Source organism: Lutzomyia longipalpis, chromosome 3 (genome assembly GCF_024334085.1).
Source record: "Lutzomyia longipalpis isolate SR_M1_2022 chromosome 3, ASM2433408v1".
Taxonomy (NCBI): domain Eukaryota; kingdom Metazoa; phylum Arthropoda; class Insecta; order Diptera; family Psychodidae; genus Lutzomyia; species Lutzomyia longipalpis.
Genome location: NC_074709.1, coordinates 8,874,861 through 8,894,022, shown reverse-complemented (window position 1 = coordinate 8,894,022; position 19,162 = coordinate 8,874,861). Strand labels below are relative to the sequence as shown.

At 32.6% G+C, this 19,162-nt stretch overlaps 1 protein-coding gene across 1 annotated transcript; it reads left to right on the top strand.

Annotated features, from left to right (window-relative positions):
* Window positions 1-368: 368 nt before the first annotated feature.
* LOC129791995 (ADP-ribosylation factor 6) lies at window positions 369-19,157 on the top strand. Its single transcript, XM_055830705.1, has 5 exons — window positions 369-460; window positions 14,827-14,939; window positions 15,207-15,362; window positions 15,436-15,582; window positions 15,647-19,157. The coding sequence occupies exons 2-5, from the start codon at window positions 14,858-14,860 to the stop codon at window positions 15,787-15,789; spliced, it is 528 nt and encodes a 175-aa protein (XP_055686680.1). The 5' UTR covers window positions 369-460; window positions 14,827-14,857; the 3' UTR covers window positions 15,790-19,157.
* The last annotated feature ends 5 nt before the right edge of the window (window positions 19,158-19,162 follow it).

Here is a 19,162-nt window from a genome sequence, read left to right as displayed (position 1 = left end):
CTTATAATTATGTTATTTCTTTAGTAAATTTCCCAATTTTCCCGATTTTCCAATAAAAAAGCATTTTTGAGGAAGAAAATGAGATGAAGTCGGTTTTTGAGAACAGTTTGAATTGAGTTTTGAATTTCTTATTTTGCGCCAAAAATGTAAATAGGGAAAATTATAAGACTCTTGAGATTTTCTTTCATTTTCCCAATCCGGAAATAGTTTTTCGTGGCCAGGAAGGAAAATAAACAACTGAATTCCTCAGAATTGAAGAAAAATCCTGAAAATCTTTTTCTGAGAAAAGCGAGAACAGCATAAGATGGAAAATTAATGGATAAGTCGTAAGAAATATCCAAGGAGAATGTTTTAAGGGGGTCCCCGCTTGTCATGTGTCACAGAAAAATGGAAATGGAGTAATCGGAATTTTCAAAGCCGTGTGTGCCGTGTTAAATTTCAATTTTGTCAATGTTTAGTGGTAAGAAAACAAGCAAAATATCATTTAATATCTTCATTGGATCCCAATGGGGCGTGTGATGTGTGCTAATTGTGAAAATTGATGGGAATCCGTTGTGATAATTGCCATTTAAATCTGCCATTGCTTTTTGGAATTAGGAGGAATCGTGTGTGCAAAACATTGACGCCTTCTTTTTTCTTTACTCTCCTATTCCCATCCACACACGCTCTATGGGGCGAGGAATTATGTGGAAAGAATACCCCATCCTCCTTCACTTTGGCCCCTTGAGATGCGTGTGCTGGTGCGAATGAGTTGAGATATTGATAAAATGTTTTCTGAGACATCATTTTCCGGGTATGTTGCTTCCGGAAACTTCCTCTCACGGATCAGGGAGGTTCCTCTAGCGGATGCGGGGGCTCTGTTTGCATTATGGCATCATGTGGGATTCCCTGGTGAAGATGAGGGTCAAATTTTCATGTGTGATGACATAATTTTTATGATGAGAATCGCATGAAGTGATAATAAATCATTCACAGGAGGGTACAAACCAATACACACCACAAGTTCAGGGAACGATATGCGTGGAGCTGGCCAACACAATCTTATGGGTAAAGCACCAGATAAGCCCTACTCACTATCAGCCAGTAAGCATTGTTCCCCAAAATATGGGAAAAATCTTCTGTGTCTGAATCAGCTGCAGAGGAATCCTCCTCTCTGTACTTTCTTGCGACAATCTCCACAGAGAACTTGTTCCTCATCTATGAGTCATCTTTGTAAAATACCAAAGAAACGTCACATTAATGCCGTGTACGTAAGACTCTCAATGGGCTAACGAGACAACCATCAAATGGAGATGAGATTGTGAAGAAAAGCCCGCAGAGTGGTCAGAGGAAATTTTACACTCAATGTGTGCGCTAAGAAGCACCTTCAACCACTCTCAGTGACTTCTTCGACACATGCGGAGATTCCAACAGGGAGTGTGTGTAGTCTCTGTAGCAAAAATTCTCCGTTAGATTGAATGAAAGTAACATAAAACGAAGATTGAGGCACGATGGAAGTCGTGAGCAAATTGAAATTTTACACCAATATTCTATCCTCACTTTTGCCCGTGCTCTGCCTGTTTTTTCTTCTTCTCAATCATTAGCCTCTGCATCCGCACAAAATTGCATTTTCTCCGCATATTTTCTTCTTCCCAACACATTTTTTTTTGTGGTTGAGGAGTTGGCATCTTGTGGTGCGATATAGACTGCGGATGCTTCTTACTGATAAGGCAAGCTCTCTATATATTAGTTGTGCTTATGAGGGAAATTCTCTCAGTCCAATGTCATTCACAAAATGAGCTCTAAATGGCAACACACACTAATTGCTGGGAATATTAATTTTGTGCGAATAGAGAATGAGAGGAAGGGAAAGAGAGATTTGTCCATGTAATTTTACTTCTTGTTGTCACAAGAGCTTCCTTTTCGCATTTTCATTTTCTCCTCCACCAAAGTAACCAACAACTCGAGATGGCATTAAAATGCTTTGCAAAGAAAATTGTTACACTGTAAAAGAAAATTCTCTTATTTTTCAATAAAATTTCAAATTTTCTTTTAATATTTTCTTTCTTAAATGTGGTCTGAAAGATGTTTTCTGAGTGATTGAAATCTTTAGTTTTTTGTTTATTTTGTTTCTTGAGAGATGATGTGGAAAAGGAGTTTACCAGATTTTGTATGAGAAAGCCCCTTTCTCGAGAAAACAATACCAATAAACATAATTTTGGGGAGGGTTACTTATAAAAATGAGACGGAAATTGTCAAATCGTTAAATTTATTTTCTACTCTAATTTAATTCTAAATGCAGTAAAATTTGTCAAAAAATGTAAACAATGACGTCACAATTGTATTTTTCTCTCTCTGTTAATGTATGCGAGAGAAAAACAATTATAACGTCATTGCTTACATTTTTTAGGCAAATCCTTAATAACAATTTATGGCCAATTATTTTCCGTTTTTACTCCTCTTTTAGCTGTGATTTTCTTTGCAGGCTTTGCAGGTAATACTCCTTTTATTGATTCTAATCTGAATCAATTGCTAAACGCATTCTTGGAATTTTTTTAACTTCTCAACTTTCAACCAAACCCTTTCATTCTTTACTATGTTCTTGTATAGAGTAAGAGAGTATTAAGTGCGCTATTTACTTGACTACATAACGGACCTTTTGATGTCTCTATTGAACTCTGCTCAATCGCAGTGAAAGAGGAGTCAAGGATTCATTATTAGAACACTTGAATGAGCTCAAAATACACTTATACCACCAATAAACAATTTCCGAAGAGAATCTTACCAAAAAAAGCTTTTTTAATGAATTTTGAAAATTAATTAGTTAAATTAATTAATTTGCATCCTTCTTTTAACAAAAAGCGGTTATCTACCTAATATTTTGATTTTTTTTTGGCGAATAATTCGAAAATTTTTAATTTCGCATTGAATCCTTTTAAGCTTAAATTAAGTAATTTTTAGGGTAAGATTTAACACTTTAAGGTCCATTGGGTCATACGCTGACCCAAAGGCTCTATTTTGAAAATGTTTCATTTTGTATAGTTATTTTATGATTATTGAGTCCAAATTAGTGCAAGACAATGTCTTTACAATCCCTGATCATTTTATGACCACAAAAGGATATCCCCAAGGACTCACAAGATGAGGAAGGAGGAAAAACTGAAAATTTTTGAGTTGGGATTTTTTTCCAAAAAATGTTTTATTTGAACTCAAAGGAAACCCGAAAAATTATTTTTAGTTCAAATAGCTCACTAGATTGAACATGAACCTTAAAGGGTTAAATTAAAACTAAAAAAGGAAGTTTACCTGCTGAATTTAATTTTTTTTTTGTTTAGGGGAACGTGGCCCAATTCGGACCACCGCCCAATTGCGACCTCCCCTTTTTCTCGTAAATGACGAAATATTATAAAATTAGTTTCACTACATTATGAAGATATTATAGTAAGATAATGTTAGCGCCTAAAATAAATTAATTTGGTACACAACAGGGCAAATTAAAAATCAAAATTCATTTTCAGCACTTGGTCGACATTTTCTGATTTTAGAAACCAAGTTGATATGAGTTTTTTTCCCACTATTATGTCTCATATTATGCCGCGTTTCTGTAGCTTAGAGGGTCTAGTTTATTACTTGATTTACAATTTTTTGAAAGATTTTAGGTATTTTAAGTAATTAAGTGAAAATGTAATACATGCAGAATGGTCTAATTGCGACCCCCAAAATGTTTCAATTCGGACCGTTTATTTCCACCACTCACCACGGTGAAGCTGTCGCGCATGCGTGTAGTGGTGTGGAAGTGTCTTTCTCACACAGACCGCGCTGTGTTTTGATTTCAGGAAAATCAATATTTTTTCACGTTTCTTGAAAGTTTTTCGCCGTGAAAATGTTCCTAAAGCCAAAGGGGAGTGCAGTTAGTGTAATTTACGCATTCCTCAGAAGAATTTTCGTGGATTTTCTGCGAATTACGTCAGTGAGTGCGCAATTGTCTGTGTGTGTGAAATTCCGTGTAGTCACCTCAAGGGCGAAATGTCAAAACAAATGTGGGGAAGAATGAAAATAAATTCGTGATTTTCCGGCTTTTCCGGGTAATTCATGGCAGTTTCCCTATTTATAGTAGTGATAAAAGTGATCTACTAGTGAAAAACCCACAAATTACGGCAAAAAAAGGGGGTCGCAATTGGAACACTCGGGGGGTCGCAATTAGAACACCGTGGTGAAAAAGTGCAATTTTAGCATCTTTTTTTAATTCGACTATTACTCAGAACAGGTACACTGAAAGAATTTTAACTTTTCAAGTACCAAATTCGACATTTTACTGCTTATTTTGTACTTGGATGAGCACCAAAATTCTTCTTCCTTTTTTTGATTTTTAAGATATTATCGATATCGATATTGAATCTTCTTCTTTTTTTCTTTTCTCATGAAAATTGAGGAAAATCATCTCAACCCCTGAAGAAGCAAAAAATGAAGTTCCTAATCCCTAGGAAGAGCCGAATTTCAGGAAAACACCACACATTTTGTATTATTGTTTAACAAATATAACCTAAAACTAAGAAAAAAAAGAAGAAGAAGTTTCAGTTGAATAATCGGTTTTTGAAAAAAAAAGCGATATTGTGTGAAAATATAACCAGCAGCGCCTCTATATAGATATTTGAGAAATAAAGTGGTGCTTTTTCAACTTAATTGGTACCTAGAAAAGTAGTAAAACCGACAGTCGAAGCACAAACTGTTTTTTCAGTGTAAGAGTTAGAAGGTTTGCATCTATAGAACAAAGTTAGCCTATTAAATGACCTTTCCAATGGTACCAAACTTGGAAAGATTTAATTCATTTTAATATGACTTTTTTCAATCCTTCTGAAACAGAATTTAGGGGGTCGCAATTGGGCCACGTTCCCCTACAAATAATCTTATTATTTCCCAAAATCTGACCATTTTCATTTAGATTAGATTAGATTAAATAAACATTCTTGGCTATAATTCGAATAACTTTTTTCGGCTTTATTTAATACTTTTTTGACTTAATTTAAGCTTTCGCTCATCAATCTGAACCAAGGACTGAAAATCGTACACTTTTTTTCGAAGCTTCACTTTAATTCTTTAATTTCCAACCCGAATTTAGCCTCTTTTCGGCTTCAATTTAGTACTTTTTAGACTTTCAAAAATAAAAAAACTTTATCTTAAGAATTTTTTTGATTATTGTAGCGAATAGTCCGAATTTTTCAGAACCACCGAATATTTGCGTTTAGATAAACGCTCCTTGACTTTTAGCATATTGGGTGGGTGTAGTACGGGGGATAGAGAAAATAAATTGATAAAGCAAATTACGATGAAACATCTCTGATATAGCATGCTAATAATATTATGTACAGTACATAATATAGGAGAGATACGCAAAGAGATAGTGCAAAGTGTACGACCTTTTTTTGCGCGTAGGCTTCACGTGTGTGTGTGTTTTCCGCGGGGGTGGTTTGTAACTCTACATATACAAAGGGGTAGGGGAAAATAGCAACGAATGGGGGGCGGAAGACGATGTGAAGCAACAAATAAAAATAAACCGTGAAATAATTAAATGAGCTCGGTGACAGTGTGGATGGAGTTGGAAATATTTTTCAGCTGTAATCTTCCTTTTATTTATTTACCTCCATGTTTCCATAGTAAAGTGGGCTGGGGGGGTGGGGGGTTGGTGTGGGTGTGTATGGGAAATAAAATATGATGGTGGTTTGAGAATTGAGTGGTATAATCTCGGGTTTTTTTTTAATAACACCCTCACCAAGGATTGCCTCGAGGGAGGTCAATGTAAAAAGTAACTTACTAACCCCTCGATGCTTGACCGTCGCATAAAACAAATTGCCAGAGTATTGCTGTAGGTCATCATCATCGTTGTACATGGGGGTGGAATTGCGCAAGCTGAAAAAAAAACTCCATTTGGGAGGTTTTTTTATAGCAAACAGATGGATTGATAGCGTTTTATAATATCGTGGAATTCAACGACAAAAAAAAATGACACGAATTTTTATAAAAATTTTCGGTATGTCGATGTAGGTATATATTTATTTTTTTACCTGTCGTACAAATGGGTTAAACTTGAAAGTTCTTGAAGGAGGTATGTGTCAGAGTTATTTCTTTTGAATTTTCTATACACTCTGCTTTGCAAATGTATGAGGAATTATCAAAAGTAAACCATGATGAAAAGCATTTTCCATTGAAAAGAACTTTTCATTGACTCTATGTTGTGTACATTGCCGTGCATCAAAGGCGAGATAACATAAAATGCACTATAGATAGTGTTGCTAAATATTTTTTTTTCTGCACATTACACACCTGCTGGGTACCCAGCGCAATGATATACACGGTGTCTTCCATTTAAGAGATGAAAAAACAACGAAAAAAAAATGGAGAAGAATCTCATTGAGAAATTCGCATTTGGTATGATGCTACTGCTCCAACATAAATTCTATTGTGTCTCTCTGAAACATTTTCCATCATTCATACTCATTCCGTTTTCTTTTTCTTTCTTTCCGTATAAGCATAATATGTACTCAAAGTGTCTGGCTTGTGAAGACGATATGCGTGGGAGGTATTAAAGGGATACAACACGCGGTAATATAGAATGTCTTGGAGTATTAATTGCTCCATACGGTGATTTTTTCCTCCGCCCTGACGCCTTTTACACACACAACACTCTATGCTCTCCTCAAGTTCAATCAACGGAATTTCCTCTTCGTGTCGACCTTCATCTTTCATTATCACGTGTTGGGGAAATTGTTTCTGTATAAATTAGATAATCAAAGAGCTTTTCACGGGGCGAAGGGAAATTTATGCTTCACCAAAAAGCCCCTTCGTTTGGGGCTCTAACAAAATATGAACCTACATTTTAGTTAAAAAAAAATCTACCATCAAGAAGACTTTTTAACTGAAAAGAAAAATTCCAAACAGTCTGGAAAGTCAATTCTTTTTATCCAAAATTTATTGAAGAGATATATAGCATCCCAGTAAACAAATTTTGCCAATCATTGATCAATCATTGAGGTCAATATTGAGTCAATATAGGTCCGCATAGATGATCAATAATTGATCAATCGATTGATATACAATTATCGCTCAATAGGTAATCAATCCGATTGATAGACAATTATCGCTCAATAGGTAATCAATCCGATTGATTTTCAATTATCGCTCAATAGGTAATCAATCCGATTGATTGTCAATTATCGTTTAATAGGTGATCAATCCGATTGATTTGCAATTATCGTTCAATTTGTAATCAATCTGATTGATTGTCAATTATCGTTCAATAGGTAATCAATCCGATTGATTGTCAAAAAATGATGAGAAGCGATTATTTCTGCGCATGGATGTAAATTAAAAATCTACTTTAGTTTGATATTTAAATTATCAGGCGTAAAACTCATGTAGTGTATGTTCTCAGAGTCAACCAGAGCCCCCAATCACGTGTGAGCAAACTCCATTTTAAGCTATAAAAGGGTGGAGTATATTAGTAGAGGGATGAATAGCCGTTTCGGAGGAGTTCATGTGCCACAAACAGACAGACTTTTCAGCTTTATATATTAAGATATATAATATTAAATACACGTCAAAAGAGTTTGAAAATTTTTCGAATAGCCATATGATATACGTCAAACTTAGCTACTATTTTGTTGAAAAATTTTTGGCATTGGAGCCAACTTAAAATGGAATTTTAAAAAAAAAATGGCATTGGAGCCGGATATTATTTTGAAAATTTTTATCCTTGGAGCCATACAAATTTTCAAAAAATAAAAAAACAACAACATAATCTTACTTAGCTTTTTATCATGTATCTCTCTTACATGATTTATCATTTCTGGGGAAAAAATGTCGAGATAGGGATATGCCTTTTGCGCACCACGGTATGGCAGCCGCTTTGCACATTTGGCACCCTATTTTCGAAAGCCGTTTACCCATTTATACCACCATAGAGTCTTTATAATACTTCTCTAGATAAATAAAGCTACATACAAGTTGCTTTATAGTTAATCTAAAAAAATTGTGTATTATTTTTACTCTATCAACTATACACATCTTTTAGTTTTAAGCTTTTTGTATCAGTGAGGTTGACAGATGCAATATCTGAAATCAACATGAACATCAATTCCAAATCAATGAAATATAACGTCCTTTTGATTGCCCTCTTGATTAGCTACTACTAAAAGCAGTATAGTTATATACAACACCTCTTGATTAAACCATTTCTCTCTTTTTGCTTTTCTTAAAACGAATAATTTTAAAGAAAAAACAAAAAAAATCCCCATGTCATAGAACATGGGGATATTATTCATGCACCACCACCATTATTTGCAACCAGCTCATTTGCAATATATTTCTCTTAATATAAATACCCATTTTTAGGCAATACTACTTAAAAGTAGCATAGCCATACACGACACCTCTTGATAAACCATTTCTTCTCTCTTTGCTTTTCTTAAAGACACCCATCAATAGGAATGACTTTTAAGAAAAAGCAAAAAAAAATCCCCATGTTCATAGAACATGGGGATATTCATGCACCACCAAGAAATGCAACCAGCTCATTTGCAATATATTTCTCTCAAATAAATACTCATTAATAGCAATACTACTAAAAGTAGTATAGCCATACAACGACACCTCTTGATAAACCATTTCTCTCTTTGCTTTTCTTAAAGACATCCATCAATAGGAATAGTTTTAAAGAAAAAGCAAAAAAAAATCCCTATGTTCATATAACATTACGTTATAGAACATGGGGATATTCATGCACCACCATCAAATGCAACCAGCTCATTTGCAATATATTTCTCTCAAACAAATACTCATTAATAGCAATAAATTGCTATACCATCTCATAGTTACTCTCATTTAATAAATCATCGCATATTTACTCTTATTTTGTGCCATTAAAATCCATCTCTTATACTCCACTCCACATATTTCTCTTACTCACCAAATTCTCTCATTTCCACCAAATCTCTGTGAAACACAGTATCATGCATCTTTGCATTACCGAAACTCAATACATGTGTACATTGTACAACTTTTTTTGTATAGTAAGACTTAGTAACTCACATCATTCTATGAGAAACCATATATCTTGCTTCAAACCTTTGCTCTAAACTGTGGTAGAAAAGGGGGATTAACCATCTTGAGATCATCATAGAACATTTTTATATTTTTAATTACTTCTAAACGACATCTTAAATCAACAAAAGGGTTAAATTAATACGTTTTATGCGCAAAATGTTGTGCACAAGGAATTTATGGGAATTCCTCTTGTGGGTGGTCAATACTTAATCTTTTGGTCAAAATTGCAAAAATTAATTCGCGATTTTAGCAAACTTATAAGAACTCCATGTGGCAGAAATTATCGCAGATATTAGCGTTAATGATTGCTGAATATCCCCAAATCAAAATTGTGGGTGATTGTGTACTCAGGGGAGGGAGGGGGAGATTTTTCTATGCGCCAAATTATACAAATGTAAGTGACATTACCAAATCTATAAAGAAAACATGGGAAAACTGAAAAATCCTTCGTCCGAAACATAGTTTCCCGCCTTCGTCTATGTATTTTAATTGTAATTTAATTAATCCTTTTCTCATTAATTTATCCCCTAATTAGTTATTGTAACACAAAGGATTATATGGGAGACTCACGCTCTGAATTGCATATAGTATACGTCAAAAACAGTCTCATTGGTCTTAGAGAAATTTTTGTACATACTGAAAGTAAAGATGTATAATAATCATCTTCTTTCGCAGTTGAGTTTATGTAAACAATAATTGATCAATACTTGGTCAATTTATGATCAATCCTGATTGAGATAAAATTGACTCAATATTGACACTGTCAATATTCAATCAATCATATTGACTCAATATTGACTCAATCAGATTGATTGAATATTGACAGTGTCAATATTGAGTCAATATGATTGATTGAATATTGACAGTGTCAATATTGAGTCAATATTCAATCAATTGATTGAAATTATGAGATTGACCAATGATTGTCCGCAAATTGTGTAATTGACTGATGATTGACGGATGATTGCCCGTAAATTTCGTGATTGACCGAGGATTGAGCATAAATTGAGAAAAATTTAGAGATCAATAGTTGATCAACAGCTGATCAATCCATGATCAATTTGATTGAGATAAAATTGACTTAATATTGATGCTATCAATATGGATTGATCAATAATTGAGTATAAATTGACCAATTGATTGATAAAAAAAATTGAAGAACAATAATTGGTCAATCCATGATCAATAATTGATTGAGCTGTAGTTGATTCAATATTGATAGTATCAATATTGAGTCAATATAGGTCCGCATAGATGATCAATTATTGATCAATCGGAATTGATCTGCGATTGACCAATAATTGACCAATGATTGATCAATCGATTGACAGGCTCAATTGATTTATCAATTATTGATCAATCGCAGATCAATCTGATTGATTCAATCGTGATTGAACTTTTATTGGCTCAATCATTTGTTTACTGGGATAGTTTAACCTTGGCCGACAAGGAAGGAATTCATATAAATCCCCTATCATTGAGTAGAGAGAGATAAGTTTTTGATAAGAGAACTTCCAGGTGCGTGAATGATTGTCATTCATATAAAACGTCATGGAAAAGCATAATTGTCCGCAGAATGGTGTGTGTTTTGTGTCTGAATGTGAAAGAGTCTTATGCAAAGGACACAGAGTAAGCCCCCTGCGTGTAATCAAATTTCGTTAACGAGGTAAATTGTCGCTTCGCTCCAATTTACCTCGCCCCGCTTCGCGGGGATTTGTTGAGCTTCGCGCAAATTTTAGAAAAAAAATTATGGTTTATAAGTATATTTGGGCCACTTATCAAACACAAAAGAAAAAATTCGTAAAGAGAAGAAATCATTTTCATACAACATTTCGGGCGCCAAATTCAAAAATTCGCAAAAATTGCATGAGAGTTATATGGGGGCTACCTGAAGGGGGGCTTTGGGGGGGAAATGAATACGGCCACTCGAAACCGCCTGTTATAAGAAGCCTCTGTACCAAATTTCATCGCGATCGGTCAAACGGTGTAGATTTGTATCGCCGAACACGACTGATTACAAACAAACAGACCTTTCTTTATTATATAGATAAATTACTGTAGGGCATGATTAGAGATTCAAGAAAAATGCGCTCATTTCCCTGAAAAGTGCAGGGGAATAAAGAAATTTTCCTATATTAATTTTTCAATTTACATCAATAATTGTAAAAATTCCTATTAGTGACAAATAAAAACTTTGAGCTTTATTTTAAGTCCTAAAGAAGGTGACATTAAAAACAGAAAAATTTGTAAATTTTCCAGCGCTTTCTCGGGAAATTGTTGAAAAATTGCTTAGGGAATGTGGCCCAATTCGGACCTCTTAAGGCACTTTTTAATCCGCTATTACTTAAAACTGATAAAACTTTACACGTAGAAAGTTCTGTGAGTAAAAAGAGCATTAAATGAGCTTTAAAATGGTACCAAATTTAAGACAATTGCTTTTTATTTTACACGTTTCCCTCGCTTTTCTCCAATCACTGATCATGTCCTATTCTACAATAATTTAGGAAATATCTTTTTATACGCAGGGGACTTACTCTATGTCTCATGCATAAGACTCTTTGTACCTTCCCCACATATTTTTTATGCTATAAAGATTAATTTTTTTTTGGTATTTTTTTCTAAACAAGTGTGAAGAAGAAGAAAAAAAGATGCAGATGAAATAATTTTCCATTAAAATTCCATCCACATGTATTAACTTTGTGATGATGAATATCAATTTAAGAATGTCAAAATATTTCTTATCATCACACCCACACTACACATTATATTTTTTTCTCTCTTCGTCATCTCTGCTCGCAACTCTTGTTCAGTTGTGATAATAAATTTCTCAATAATATATACATTTTATTATTTTTTTTGTTGAATTAAATCTTCCCATTGAAGCGTACTTTGGGTTCACGAGAAGTATAATATATTATTTCGCTATGAAATGTACCTATACACAACAGCATTGGTATAAGAAGAAATCTCATGGGAATGGTAATTAATTGTGAAACAAATCAGAAAAAGAAAACATTTAACATTTATTTTTTTCATCGCTTTTCATCTTAATTGCAATTTCTCTCCCACCTCTGTGTTTTTTTGTTGTTCATTTCTTTCTTAATTCTTTGCTTTGGAACTTATTGCATTATATAGTTTACGGGTGAGGAGGTGGGGGGGGGGAACTATGCAAAATTGTTATGTATATTGATCTTAATTTAATTTTTTCTTCTTTAATGCAATTTTCCCATTGACTTTGGGAGGCTTACAACAGCCGCGCACCGATGTGATGTAAAAGAGTGCAAATTGCACTTAATTGAATGACACGAGGCGAAGAGAGAGAGAGAGAGGAGAAGATGAAAAGTGCAGCTTCTTTTGGGATATGTTGTAGTGCGAAAAGCTAAAAGAAGGAGAAATGAATTTTCCTTCGCGAGTATAAATTCATTTTCAGTTTTATATTAAATTCCAATGACTGTCAAGATTTCTATGTCGTGCTGATGGAGATGATTGAGATGAAAAAAAAATTGTAAAATCATGACCTCTTTTCTCAATAGAATTATTTTCATTCTTGCGTCACATGTTTATACAGGCGATGGTCAAAAAGTTTTCGGCTTTTTCTCATTCTTTAGCTATGTTGACAGACTCTTAGAAAATTGTTGAATATAAGGACTAACTAAGAATTAACCAAATATTGGGGTAGATTCTGATAAAAATCTTTTCTTTTATAACAATTTAAAAGTTTGTTGTAAAATTTTGACAGATGGAATTTTTAAATCGTTCTATAAAAGAAAAAAAAAACAAATAATTAGTTATTCCAAAAAACAGAAAGAACTTTAAAGAGCCTTACAATAGTTATTTCTTTCCCGAAACCTGTTAAAAGAAGGAAATAAAATGTCAAAATCTCTTAAGATTTAGATAGATAAGTTTTATTACAGAATACCAAAAATTTTATAACTGTCGAATTATAAAGGAAAGAAAAGAAACGATTTTTATTAGAATCTACACTATTAATTAAAAAAAAATGATGTAATACTTTTCGGTCCGGATTTCATAATTTTACCCAGAAACCTTTTTTGGTTTCTTGTGTTCCGTAAAACCATTTTCAGGATTGTTTTTTCTAAGTTGGTTTTCTGCGAAATAATCTACATAGGTTAGAATTTTTCCAATTCTTACGGTTTTCATTTCATTTCATTTCAAATTTATTCATCTCAATTACATTTGTCCTATCTTCATGCGCCCTTGGGCGTCTTAGTGTTGTCAACCAACCTCCGGAGCAAAATCAAGGAAAAGCTCCTTCTCAGGTTTATTCTGCTTTCTTTTGTTTCATCGAATTAGATTGGAGTTTTTAACGTTTTGTGGAATTTCTGTTTTTTTTTCTGTAGCACTTTTATTAATTCACTCTTCCTCGAAGAAAAGCCAAAAACTTTTTCATCCCTTCAATGAGACCTGCGAAAAAGATCACAAAGCTCTTCAATTTACAACAAAAGTCTCACGTTTGAGTGACAATTTTCATACATAAATGTTTGTTTATATGTTGGTGGTTGTGGTGGCAAAGTAAGTTGCAAAATTGTTGAACATGTTGTGTTGATGAGAGATGGTTGGTACATACACTTTTAGGGTTTTCCAAAGTTTATATGGGCTGTCGGGAGTTACCTATATTTTATACCTAACATATAGTCCTATACCCATGTAGACCACGATGAAATTGCTGTGATGTGAATTTCCACACAGGTGATTGATTGGAATTGTGTGAACGATGCAAAATTACATTCAACACGTAATGTAGTATGTACCTAATAAAATATCATCGTTATATAGGTTTCTGCACTTGATTGTACTCCCTTTTCCTCAATACAGTGTGTGTGTTGTATGTTAGTACTCCTGTGTTCAATGGAAAACCAAGAAATTAAATTCCCTGACACTTGCAGGGTAATATGGCTCTTTTGTACACCCATGACCCAACTCAATAATCCACATGGAGCCGCATGGAATGCACCCATGCACGGAGGGGGGGGGGCGAAGATTTAAGTGTTGAAAGATATAAATTCCATTTACATCTCATTCTGTTTTGTCCATTTTTCACCCCTTTGCGTCCTTTACTATGGAGAAGTTAAAGCAAATACAGACGCACTGAATGTGGGGGTGAGGTTTTGTTGTTTATACATTCTTCTGTGAGATGCTGTTGAGTCCACACTTACTTCCATTCACATTGCTGTGTAAATAAATTGTGGATTGATTGTGTTACGATACTACATGATCTAGAAAGGTTCTATCCCTTATAAACATCTCCACACAGCTCATTGAATCTTCTAAAAATTTGCTAAATTTTACACTGTTATTGATTTATTGGAGATACTTTATTAGGTCAATAAGTAAATCTTCAGGCCTAATACACTGAATGTCGTGAGTTCAAATCCCTCACTGGGATTTTTTTTGCTCTTCTATTTTTCTTCCACCGCAAAATTTTAATAAATTCTCCGCAAACATCCTTCTTGTTGTTTTTCATTTTAATGAGAAAATTCTGTATAAGAGGACTTTGTAAACCCTCTAAGTTGTACCTTCATATCACAAGGAGATTTAAAAGGAGGCAGTGTGAAAGTGATGAGAATTTGTGTGTTGTCTTTGCCCGTGCCAAAAGGAAGGCATTAAGTGTAAAACAGTGTTGTCGTTTTTTTTGGAAAATTAACGAGAAAACTTTCTTTTTGTCTTTTCTTCATCCTCTGCTGTTGCGTGTTCTCCTTCTTTGCCTATGCTGGAAAAACTATATAGTTGCCCCGTCTGGGGTATCAATAAATCCAGAATGGGGAAGTTGCTATCGAAAATTTTCGGCAATAAAGAGATGAGGATATTGATGCTGGGCCTGGATGCAGCTGGTAAAACAAGTGAGTTCTTTTTTTTCTTCTTCTTCATTTTATGAGAAGAATTGATTTCTTACACGGAAAATGTTTTTTTTCTTTCCTTTCCAATACATTTCTTGAATTTTATTTTAAAGAATAAGAGATAGAGTATGTTTCCACGAGAAATTTATGATATTTTTTTTTCTCTAAATCATTGATGTAGAAGACACTAAAAGCACTAAAAAAATCAATTCTTCTCCCAGCAATTGCAATATCACGGAGAAAATAAAACTAAATCGTTTTTCTTTATAGCAATTTTATATAAATTGAAGTTGGGCCAGTCCGTGACAACTATACCGACTGTGGGATTCAACGTTGAGACAGTAACATACAAAAATGTCAAATTTAATGTGTGGGATGTGGGTGGACAGGACAAAATTCGTCCACTTTGGAGACACTACTACACAGGTGGGCAAAAAACTTTATTTTTCAGCAAAAATTTCTTGAGAATTTAATGTAATTAATTTTTTACTTTAATTAGGAACACAAGGATTAATTTTTGTGGTCGACTGTGCCGATCGCGATCGAATAGATGAAGCACGACAAGAATTGCATAGAATAATAAATGATAGAGAGATGAGGGATGCAATTATATTAATATTTGCCAATAAGCAGGACCTTCCAGATGGTAAGTTGAATTTTTATTTCTTTTTTAATAAATTTTTTTTTATCAAATTATTAATTTTTTTCAGCTATGAAACCACATGAAATTCAGGAAAAATTGGGCCTGACACGCATCAGAGATAGAAATTGGTATGTACAGCCGTCCTGTGCTACATCTGGCGATGGACTCTATGAGGGGTTAACGTGGTTGACATCAAATCACAAATTATGAGAGTAAGCCATTAATCCATCCCTCACAGAATCCATCGTCAAATCCACCCCCGCCCCCCTCTAAGGAGTTAAAATTAATAGAGAATAACAAAAGAAAAAGAATAAAGAATAGGGAAGGAAGGATGTGCAGAAGGAGCGAATTATACATTAAAAAAAAATTAAACCGCCACCAATGACGGTTATAAAATAATCTTTAATCTGATGTATGTGTATGTTGGATGAGGGAAAGTTGCGAGGAGAATGACATATTAAAGTTTCTCATTAACAAGAGACAAAAAAAAGAACAGCCAGAGATTTCGAGTTTGAGAAGAATACCAACCTTATTTAAAGAGACGAAAACGAGAGGGTTTAGAAGAAGAATTTACAAGAAAAAAAGGGAAATTATGTATAGTTTCTTTTGTCATACAAAATATAATTCTTTCATTTCTGATGGAAACATCGCGCGGCTTAACAATGTTTTTTTTTCTTCTCTCTTAATCTCATTTTATTTAAAAAATAAAAAAGGGAAAAGTGAATTCACAAAATTCTAACATCTTCGTCACATATACTTCTATGTGTGACCTAAAAATTGGTGTTTTGGAATTAATTTTATTAATAAAAATATGTGGGAGGAAGGGAAAAACTGAAACAATAATTTTTCTTGAATAAAAAAAATGAGAGAATTCTTAAATATAAATCCCAACGAAAAGAATAAAAAAATAAAATTGTATAGCAATTTTCTGTGGGGAAAGATAGAGGGGAAAATTGAGAGGGAAAGAAATGGGGAAAACCTTTTACTGCAACAAGGGGCTTATAAGTACGGAAAAATACAGCCTAGATTGTGTATGGGAGGGGGAGGTGAGCATGAGAAAAAAAAGGGTAGTTCAAAGGCACCAAAAGTCATTTTGAAAATGAATTTACAATAAATGAAAAGCTTAAAATTTTTTTCTTTTGATATAACAAATTACACGAAACGCAGAAAATACACAAATAAACATCTTTGACGATGAAAACATTTTAGAGAGTATTCTATTCGTAATAAAATAATAAAAGAAAAAACAACTTATTAAATAAAATGCAGAGATGTTTTAAATAAATAAAATAAAGAAAAAAAATCAATAGTAGTGAATGCATAGCGCACTAATTCGAAATTTTAAAATAAATATCTATATATATTAATTTGTAGATTTTTTTTGAGACAAGAAAAAATCGAAAATAGAGAATTTGCAAAAAAAGAAAAAAAAAATGTCGCAAATGTGTATAAAAAATATATATTTTTTAATCAAAATTCAAAACATATAAATTTTCATTTTTATAACTCTTTTTGGGGGGTTAAAATATTTTTTGTATGTGTGGGTGGATCTATCAATGGTGCTGATGGATATAAAGGATATTTTCTCCCCCAAAAAGAAGTTATAGATATGCGAAGAAAAAATATGATGATAGAACAATGAGAACAATTTATGGTATTTTCGATACATTCACGGGATGAATAAAAAAAATGAGAGAGAAAGAGAGAGAGATGTTTATGCGAGAAAATGTGTTGTAATTTGCCTTGCCTAATAAGTAAAAAAAGAGAGAAAAAATGAGATGAAAAACACAACATATGATTAGAAGAAAAAACTAATATGGAATGAGGAAAAGTTTTATTGTATATTAGAGAGAAAAAAAAGAACAATCTAGATATTAATTGGTGATATAAACGAGTTAAATATCATGTCCTAAAATTTAAAAAGAAAAGATTCTTTTTTTTTACAAAGACAAAGAGTCTGGTAGTTTACTTTTTACACTTTTAGCGTATTTTATGCTGAACGATCTTGTGTGGGAAAAATTGCTCCTTGATCTTATTTGTCTTTGAAACTTTGTTACTTTGAACATATTTTGCCTAATATTTATAATGAAAATCTGTGTATTGGAATGAATTTATTAATAAAAAAATATCAATTCAATCGTATTATAGAGCATCAGTTCATTAAACATATTTCACAATAATAATATAAATTTTTTCCCAAACCATTTCGTTCAGTGTAAAATAAAATAATATACTTTTTCTGCACTATTTATGTTGCAAATAAAAAACTTGAGAGACGATAATTATATTGAAGAAGAAAAAATATTAAAAGAAAAAATAGAGAACGTAATAATCTTTATCAGTGAGTCAATTTTATCTTACCTAAAATAATGTAGGAAGAGAAGAAGAAGAAGAAAAACGAATGGAAATTGTGGTGGAAATGCAAATAGAATATCGAATTTGGTGAAAGAAAAAAAAAGTAATTGAGGATGCTAAACTTGTTGAAATATTCAGAAAACTTTTATTTTTTAGTTCTAAATGAAAATAAACCCTCATTGCCCCCTAAATTGATTCTCATCTCAATTTTCTCATAAAACTTTCCACATTTTTTGTGTTTAATTAAAAAAAAAATAAGAGAAATGGAAAATCTTTATATTTTGCCTCATAGTATGACTTGTATATAATTTATATAAATATGACTTATTTTTATTTTTTAATTATTATACCTTCGTTGTCTTTGTTTCGTTAGTCCTGGCAGAATAAAGTAAAATAAAATTCGGTTTGAAAATTTATTTTGGAGACAGAAATATAGAAATTGAAAAAGAACCAGAAATTTATAAAAAAAAAAAACTAATCAAATGATGGAAAAATAGAAATTTTGCAAAAATAATGCTTTATTTTCTCCGAGATGCTTTATATAGAAAATAAACAATATAGCGGTTAAGAGAGAATAAAAATGTATCTTACAGAAAACAAAGGAAAATCCCTCGTAATTTTTTCCTTATTTAAACAAGAACTTGTGGCCAAAAGACAAACACATGAGATTCTTCATTTTCTCAATTGGATTTTATCATTCTCAATTTGTATTATTTTTTGTATTTTTTTTTGATTGATTAATTGATTGATTGGGAAATCTGCAATACACACATTCCAGATGGAAAAAAGAGGAAATTTGAAGAAAAAAAAAGCCTATCTTTCAAATAAAAGGAGCAAAATGGATCAAGTTTGATAAAATAAAAATCTTTTTGTCAAAAGTAAAAGAAATAACTCTAAATTTATTTTTAAAAATTAATGAACTGAAGAAGATTAAAAAATTAAATGGAAATGTCAAAGAAAAATTAGTTTGCTTAACAGGAAGACTTTCAACAGCGCTCAATATGATGCATTTTAGATAAATAAATTTTATTTCTACAATATAAAGAAAAACAAATGAACTTGATCCAAATTAAGAAGAATAAGAAATGAAGAGGATATTAAAAAAAACAATAACTTAAATAAATAAATAACAGGCGCATCCTCTGAAGAAAAAAAATTGAAAAAAAATTCAAAAGAGGAAACTAAATGTAAGAGCAAATTCATTATATAATTTTATTTAAAAAGGAAA

Coding starts and splice junctions, on each gene's coding strand:
- LOC129791995 (XM_055830705.1), top strand. CDS start 14,858: ATGGGGAAGTTGCTATCGAAAATTTTCGGCAATAAAGAGATGAGGATA. Junction 14,940..15,206: donor GGATGCAGCTGGTAAAACAA/GTGAGTTCTTTT, acceptor TTTTCTTTATAG/CAATTTTATATAAATTGAAG. Junction 15,363..15,435: donor TTGGAGACACTACTACACAG/GTGGGCAAAAAA, acceptor TACTTTAATTAG/GAACACAAGGATTAATTTTT.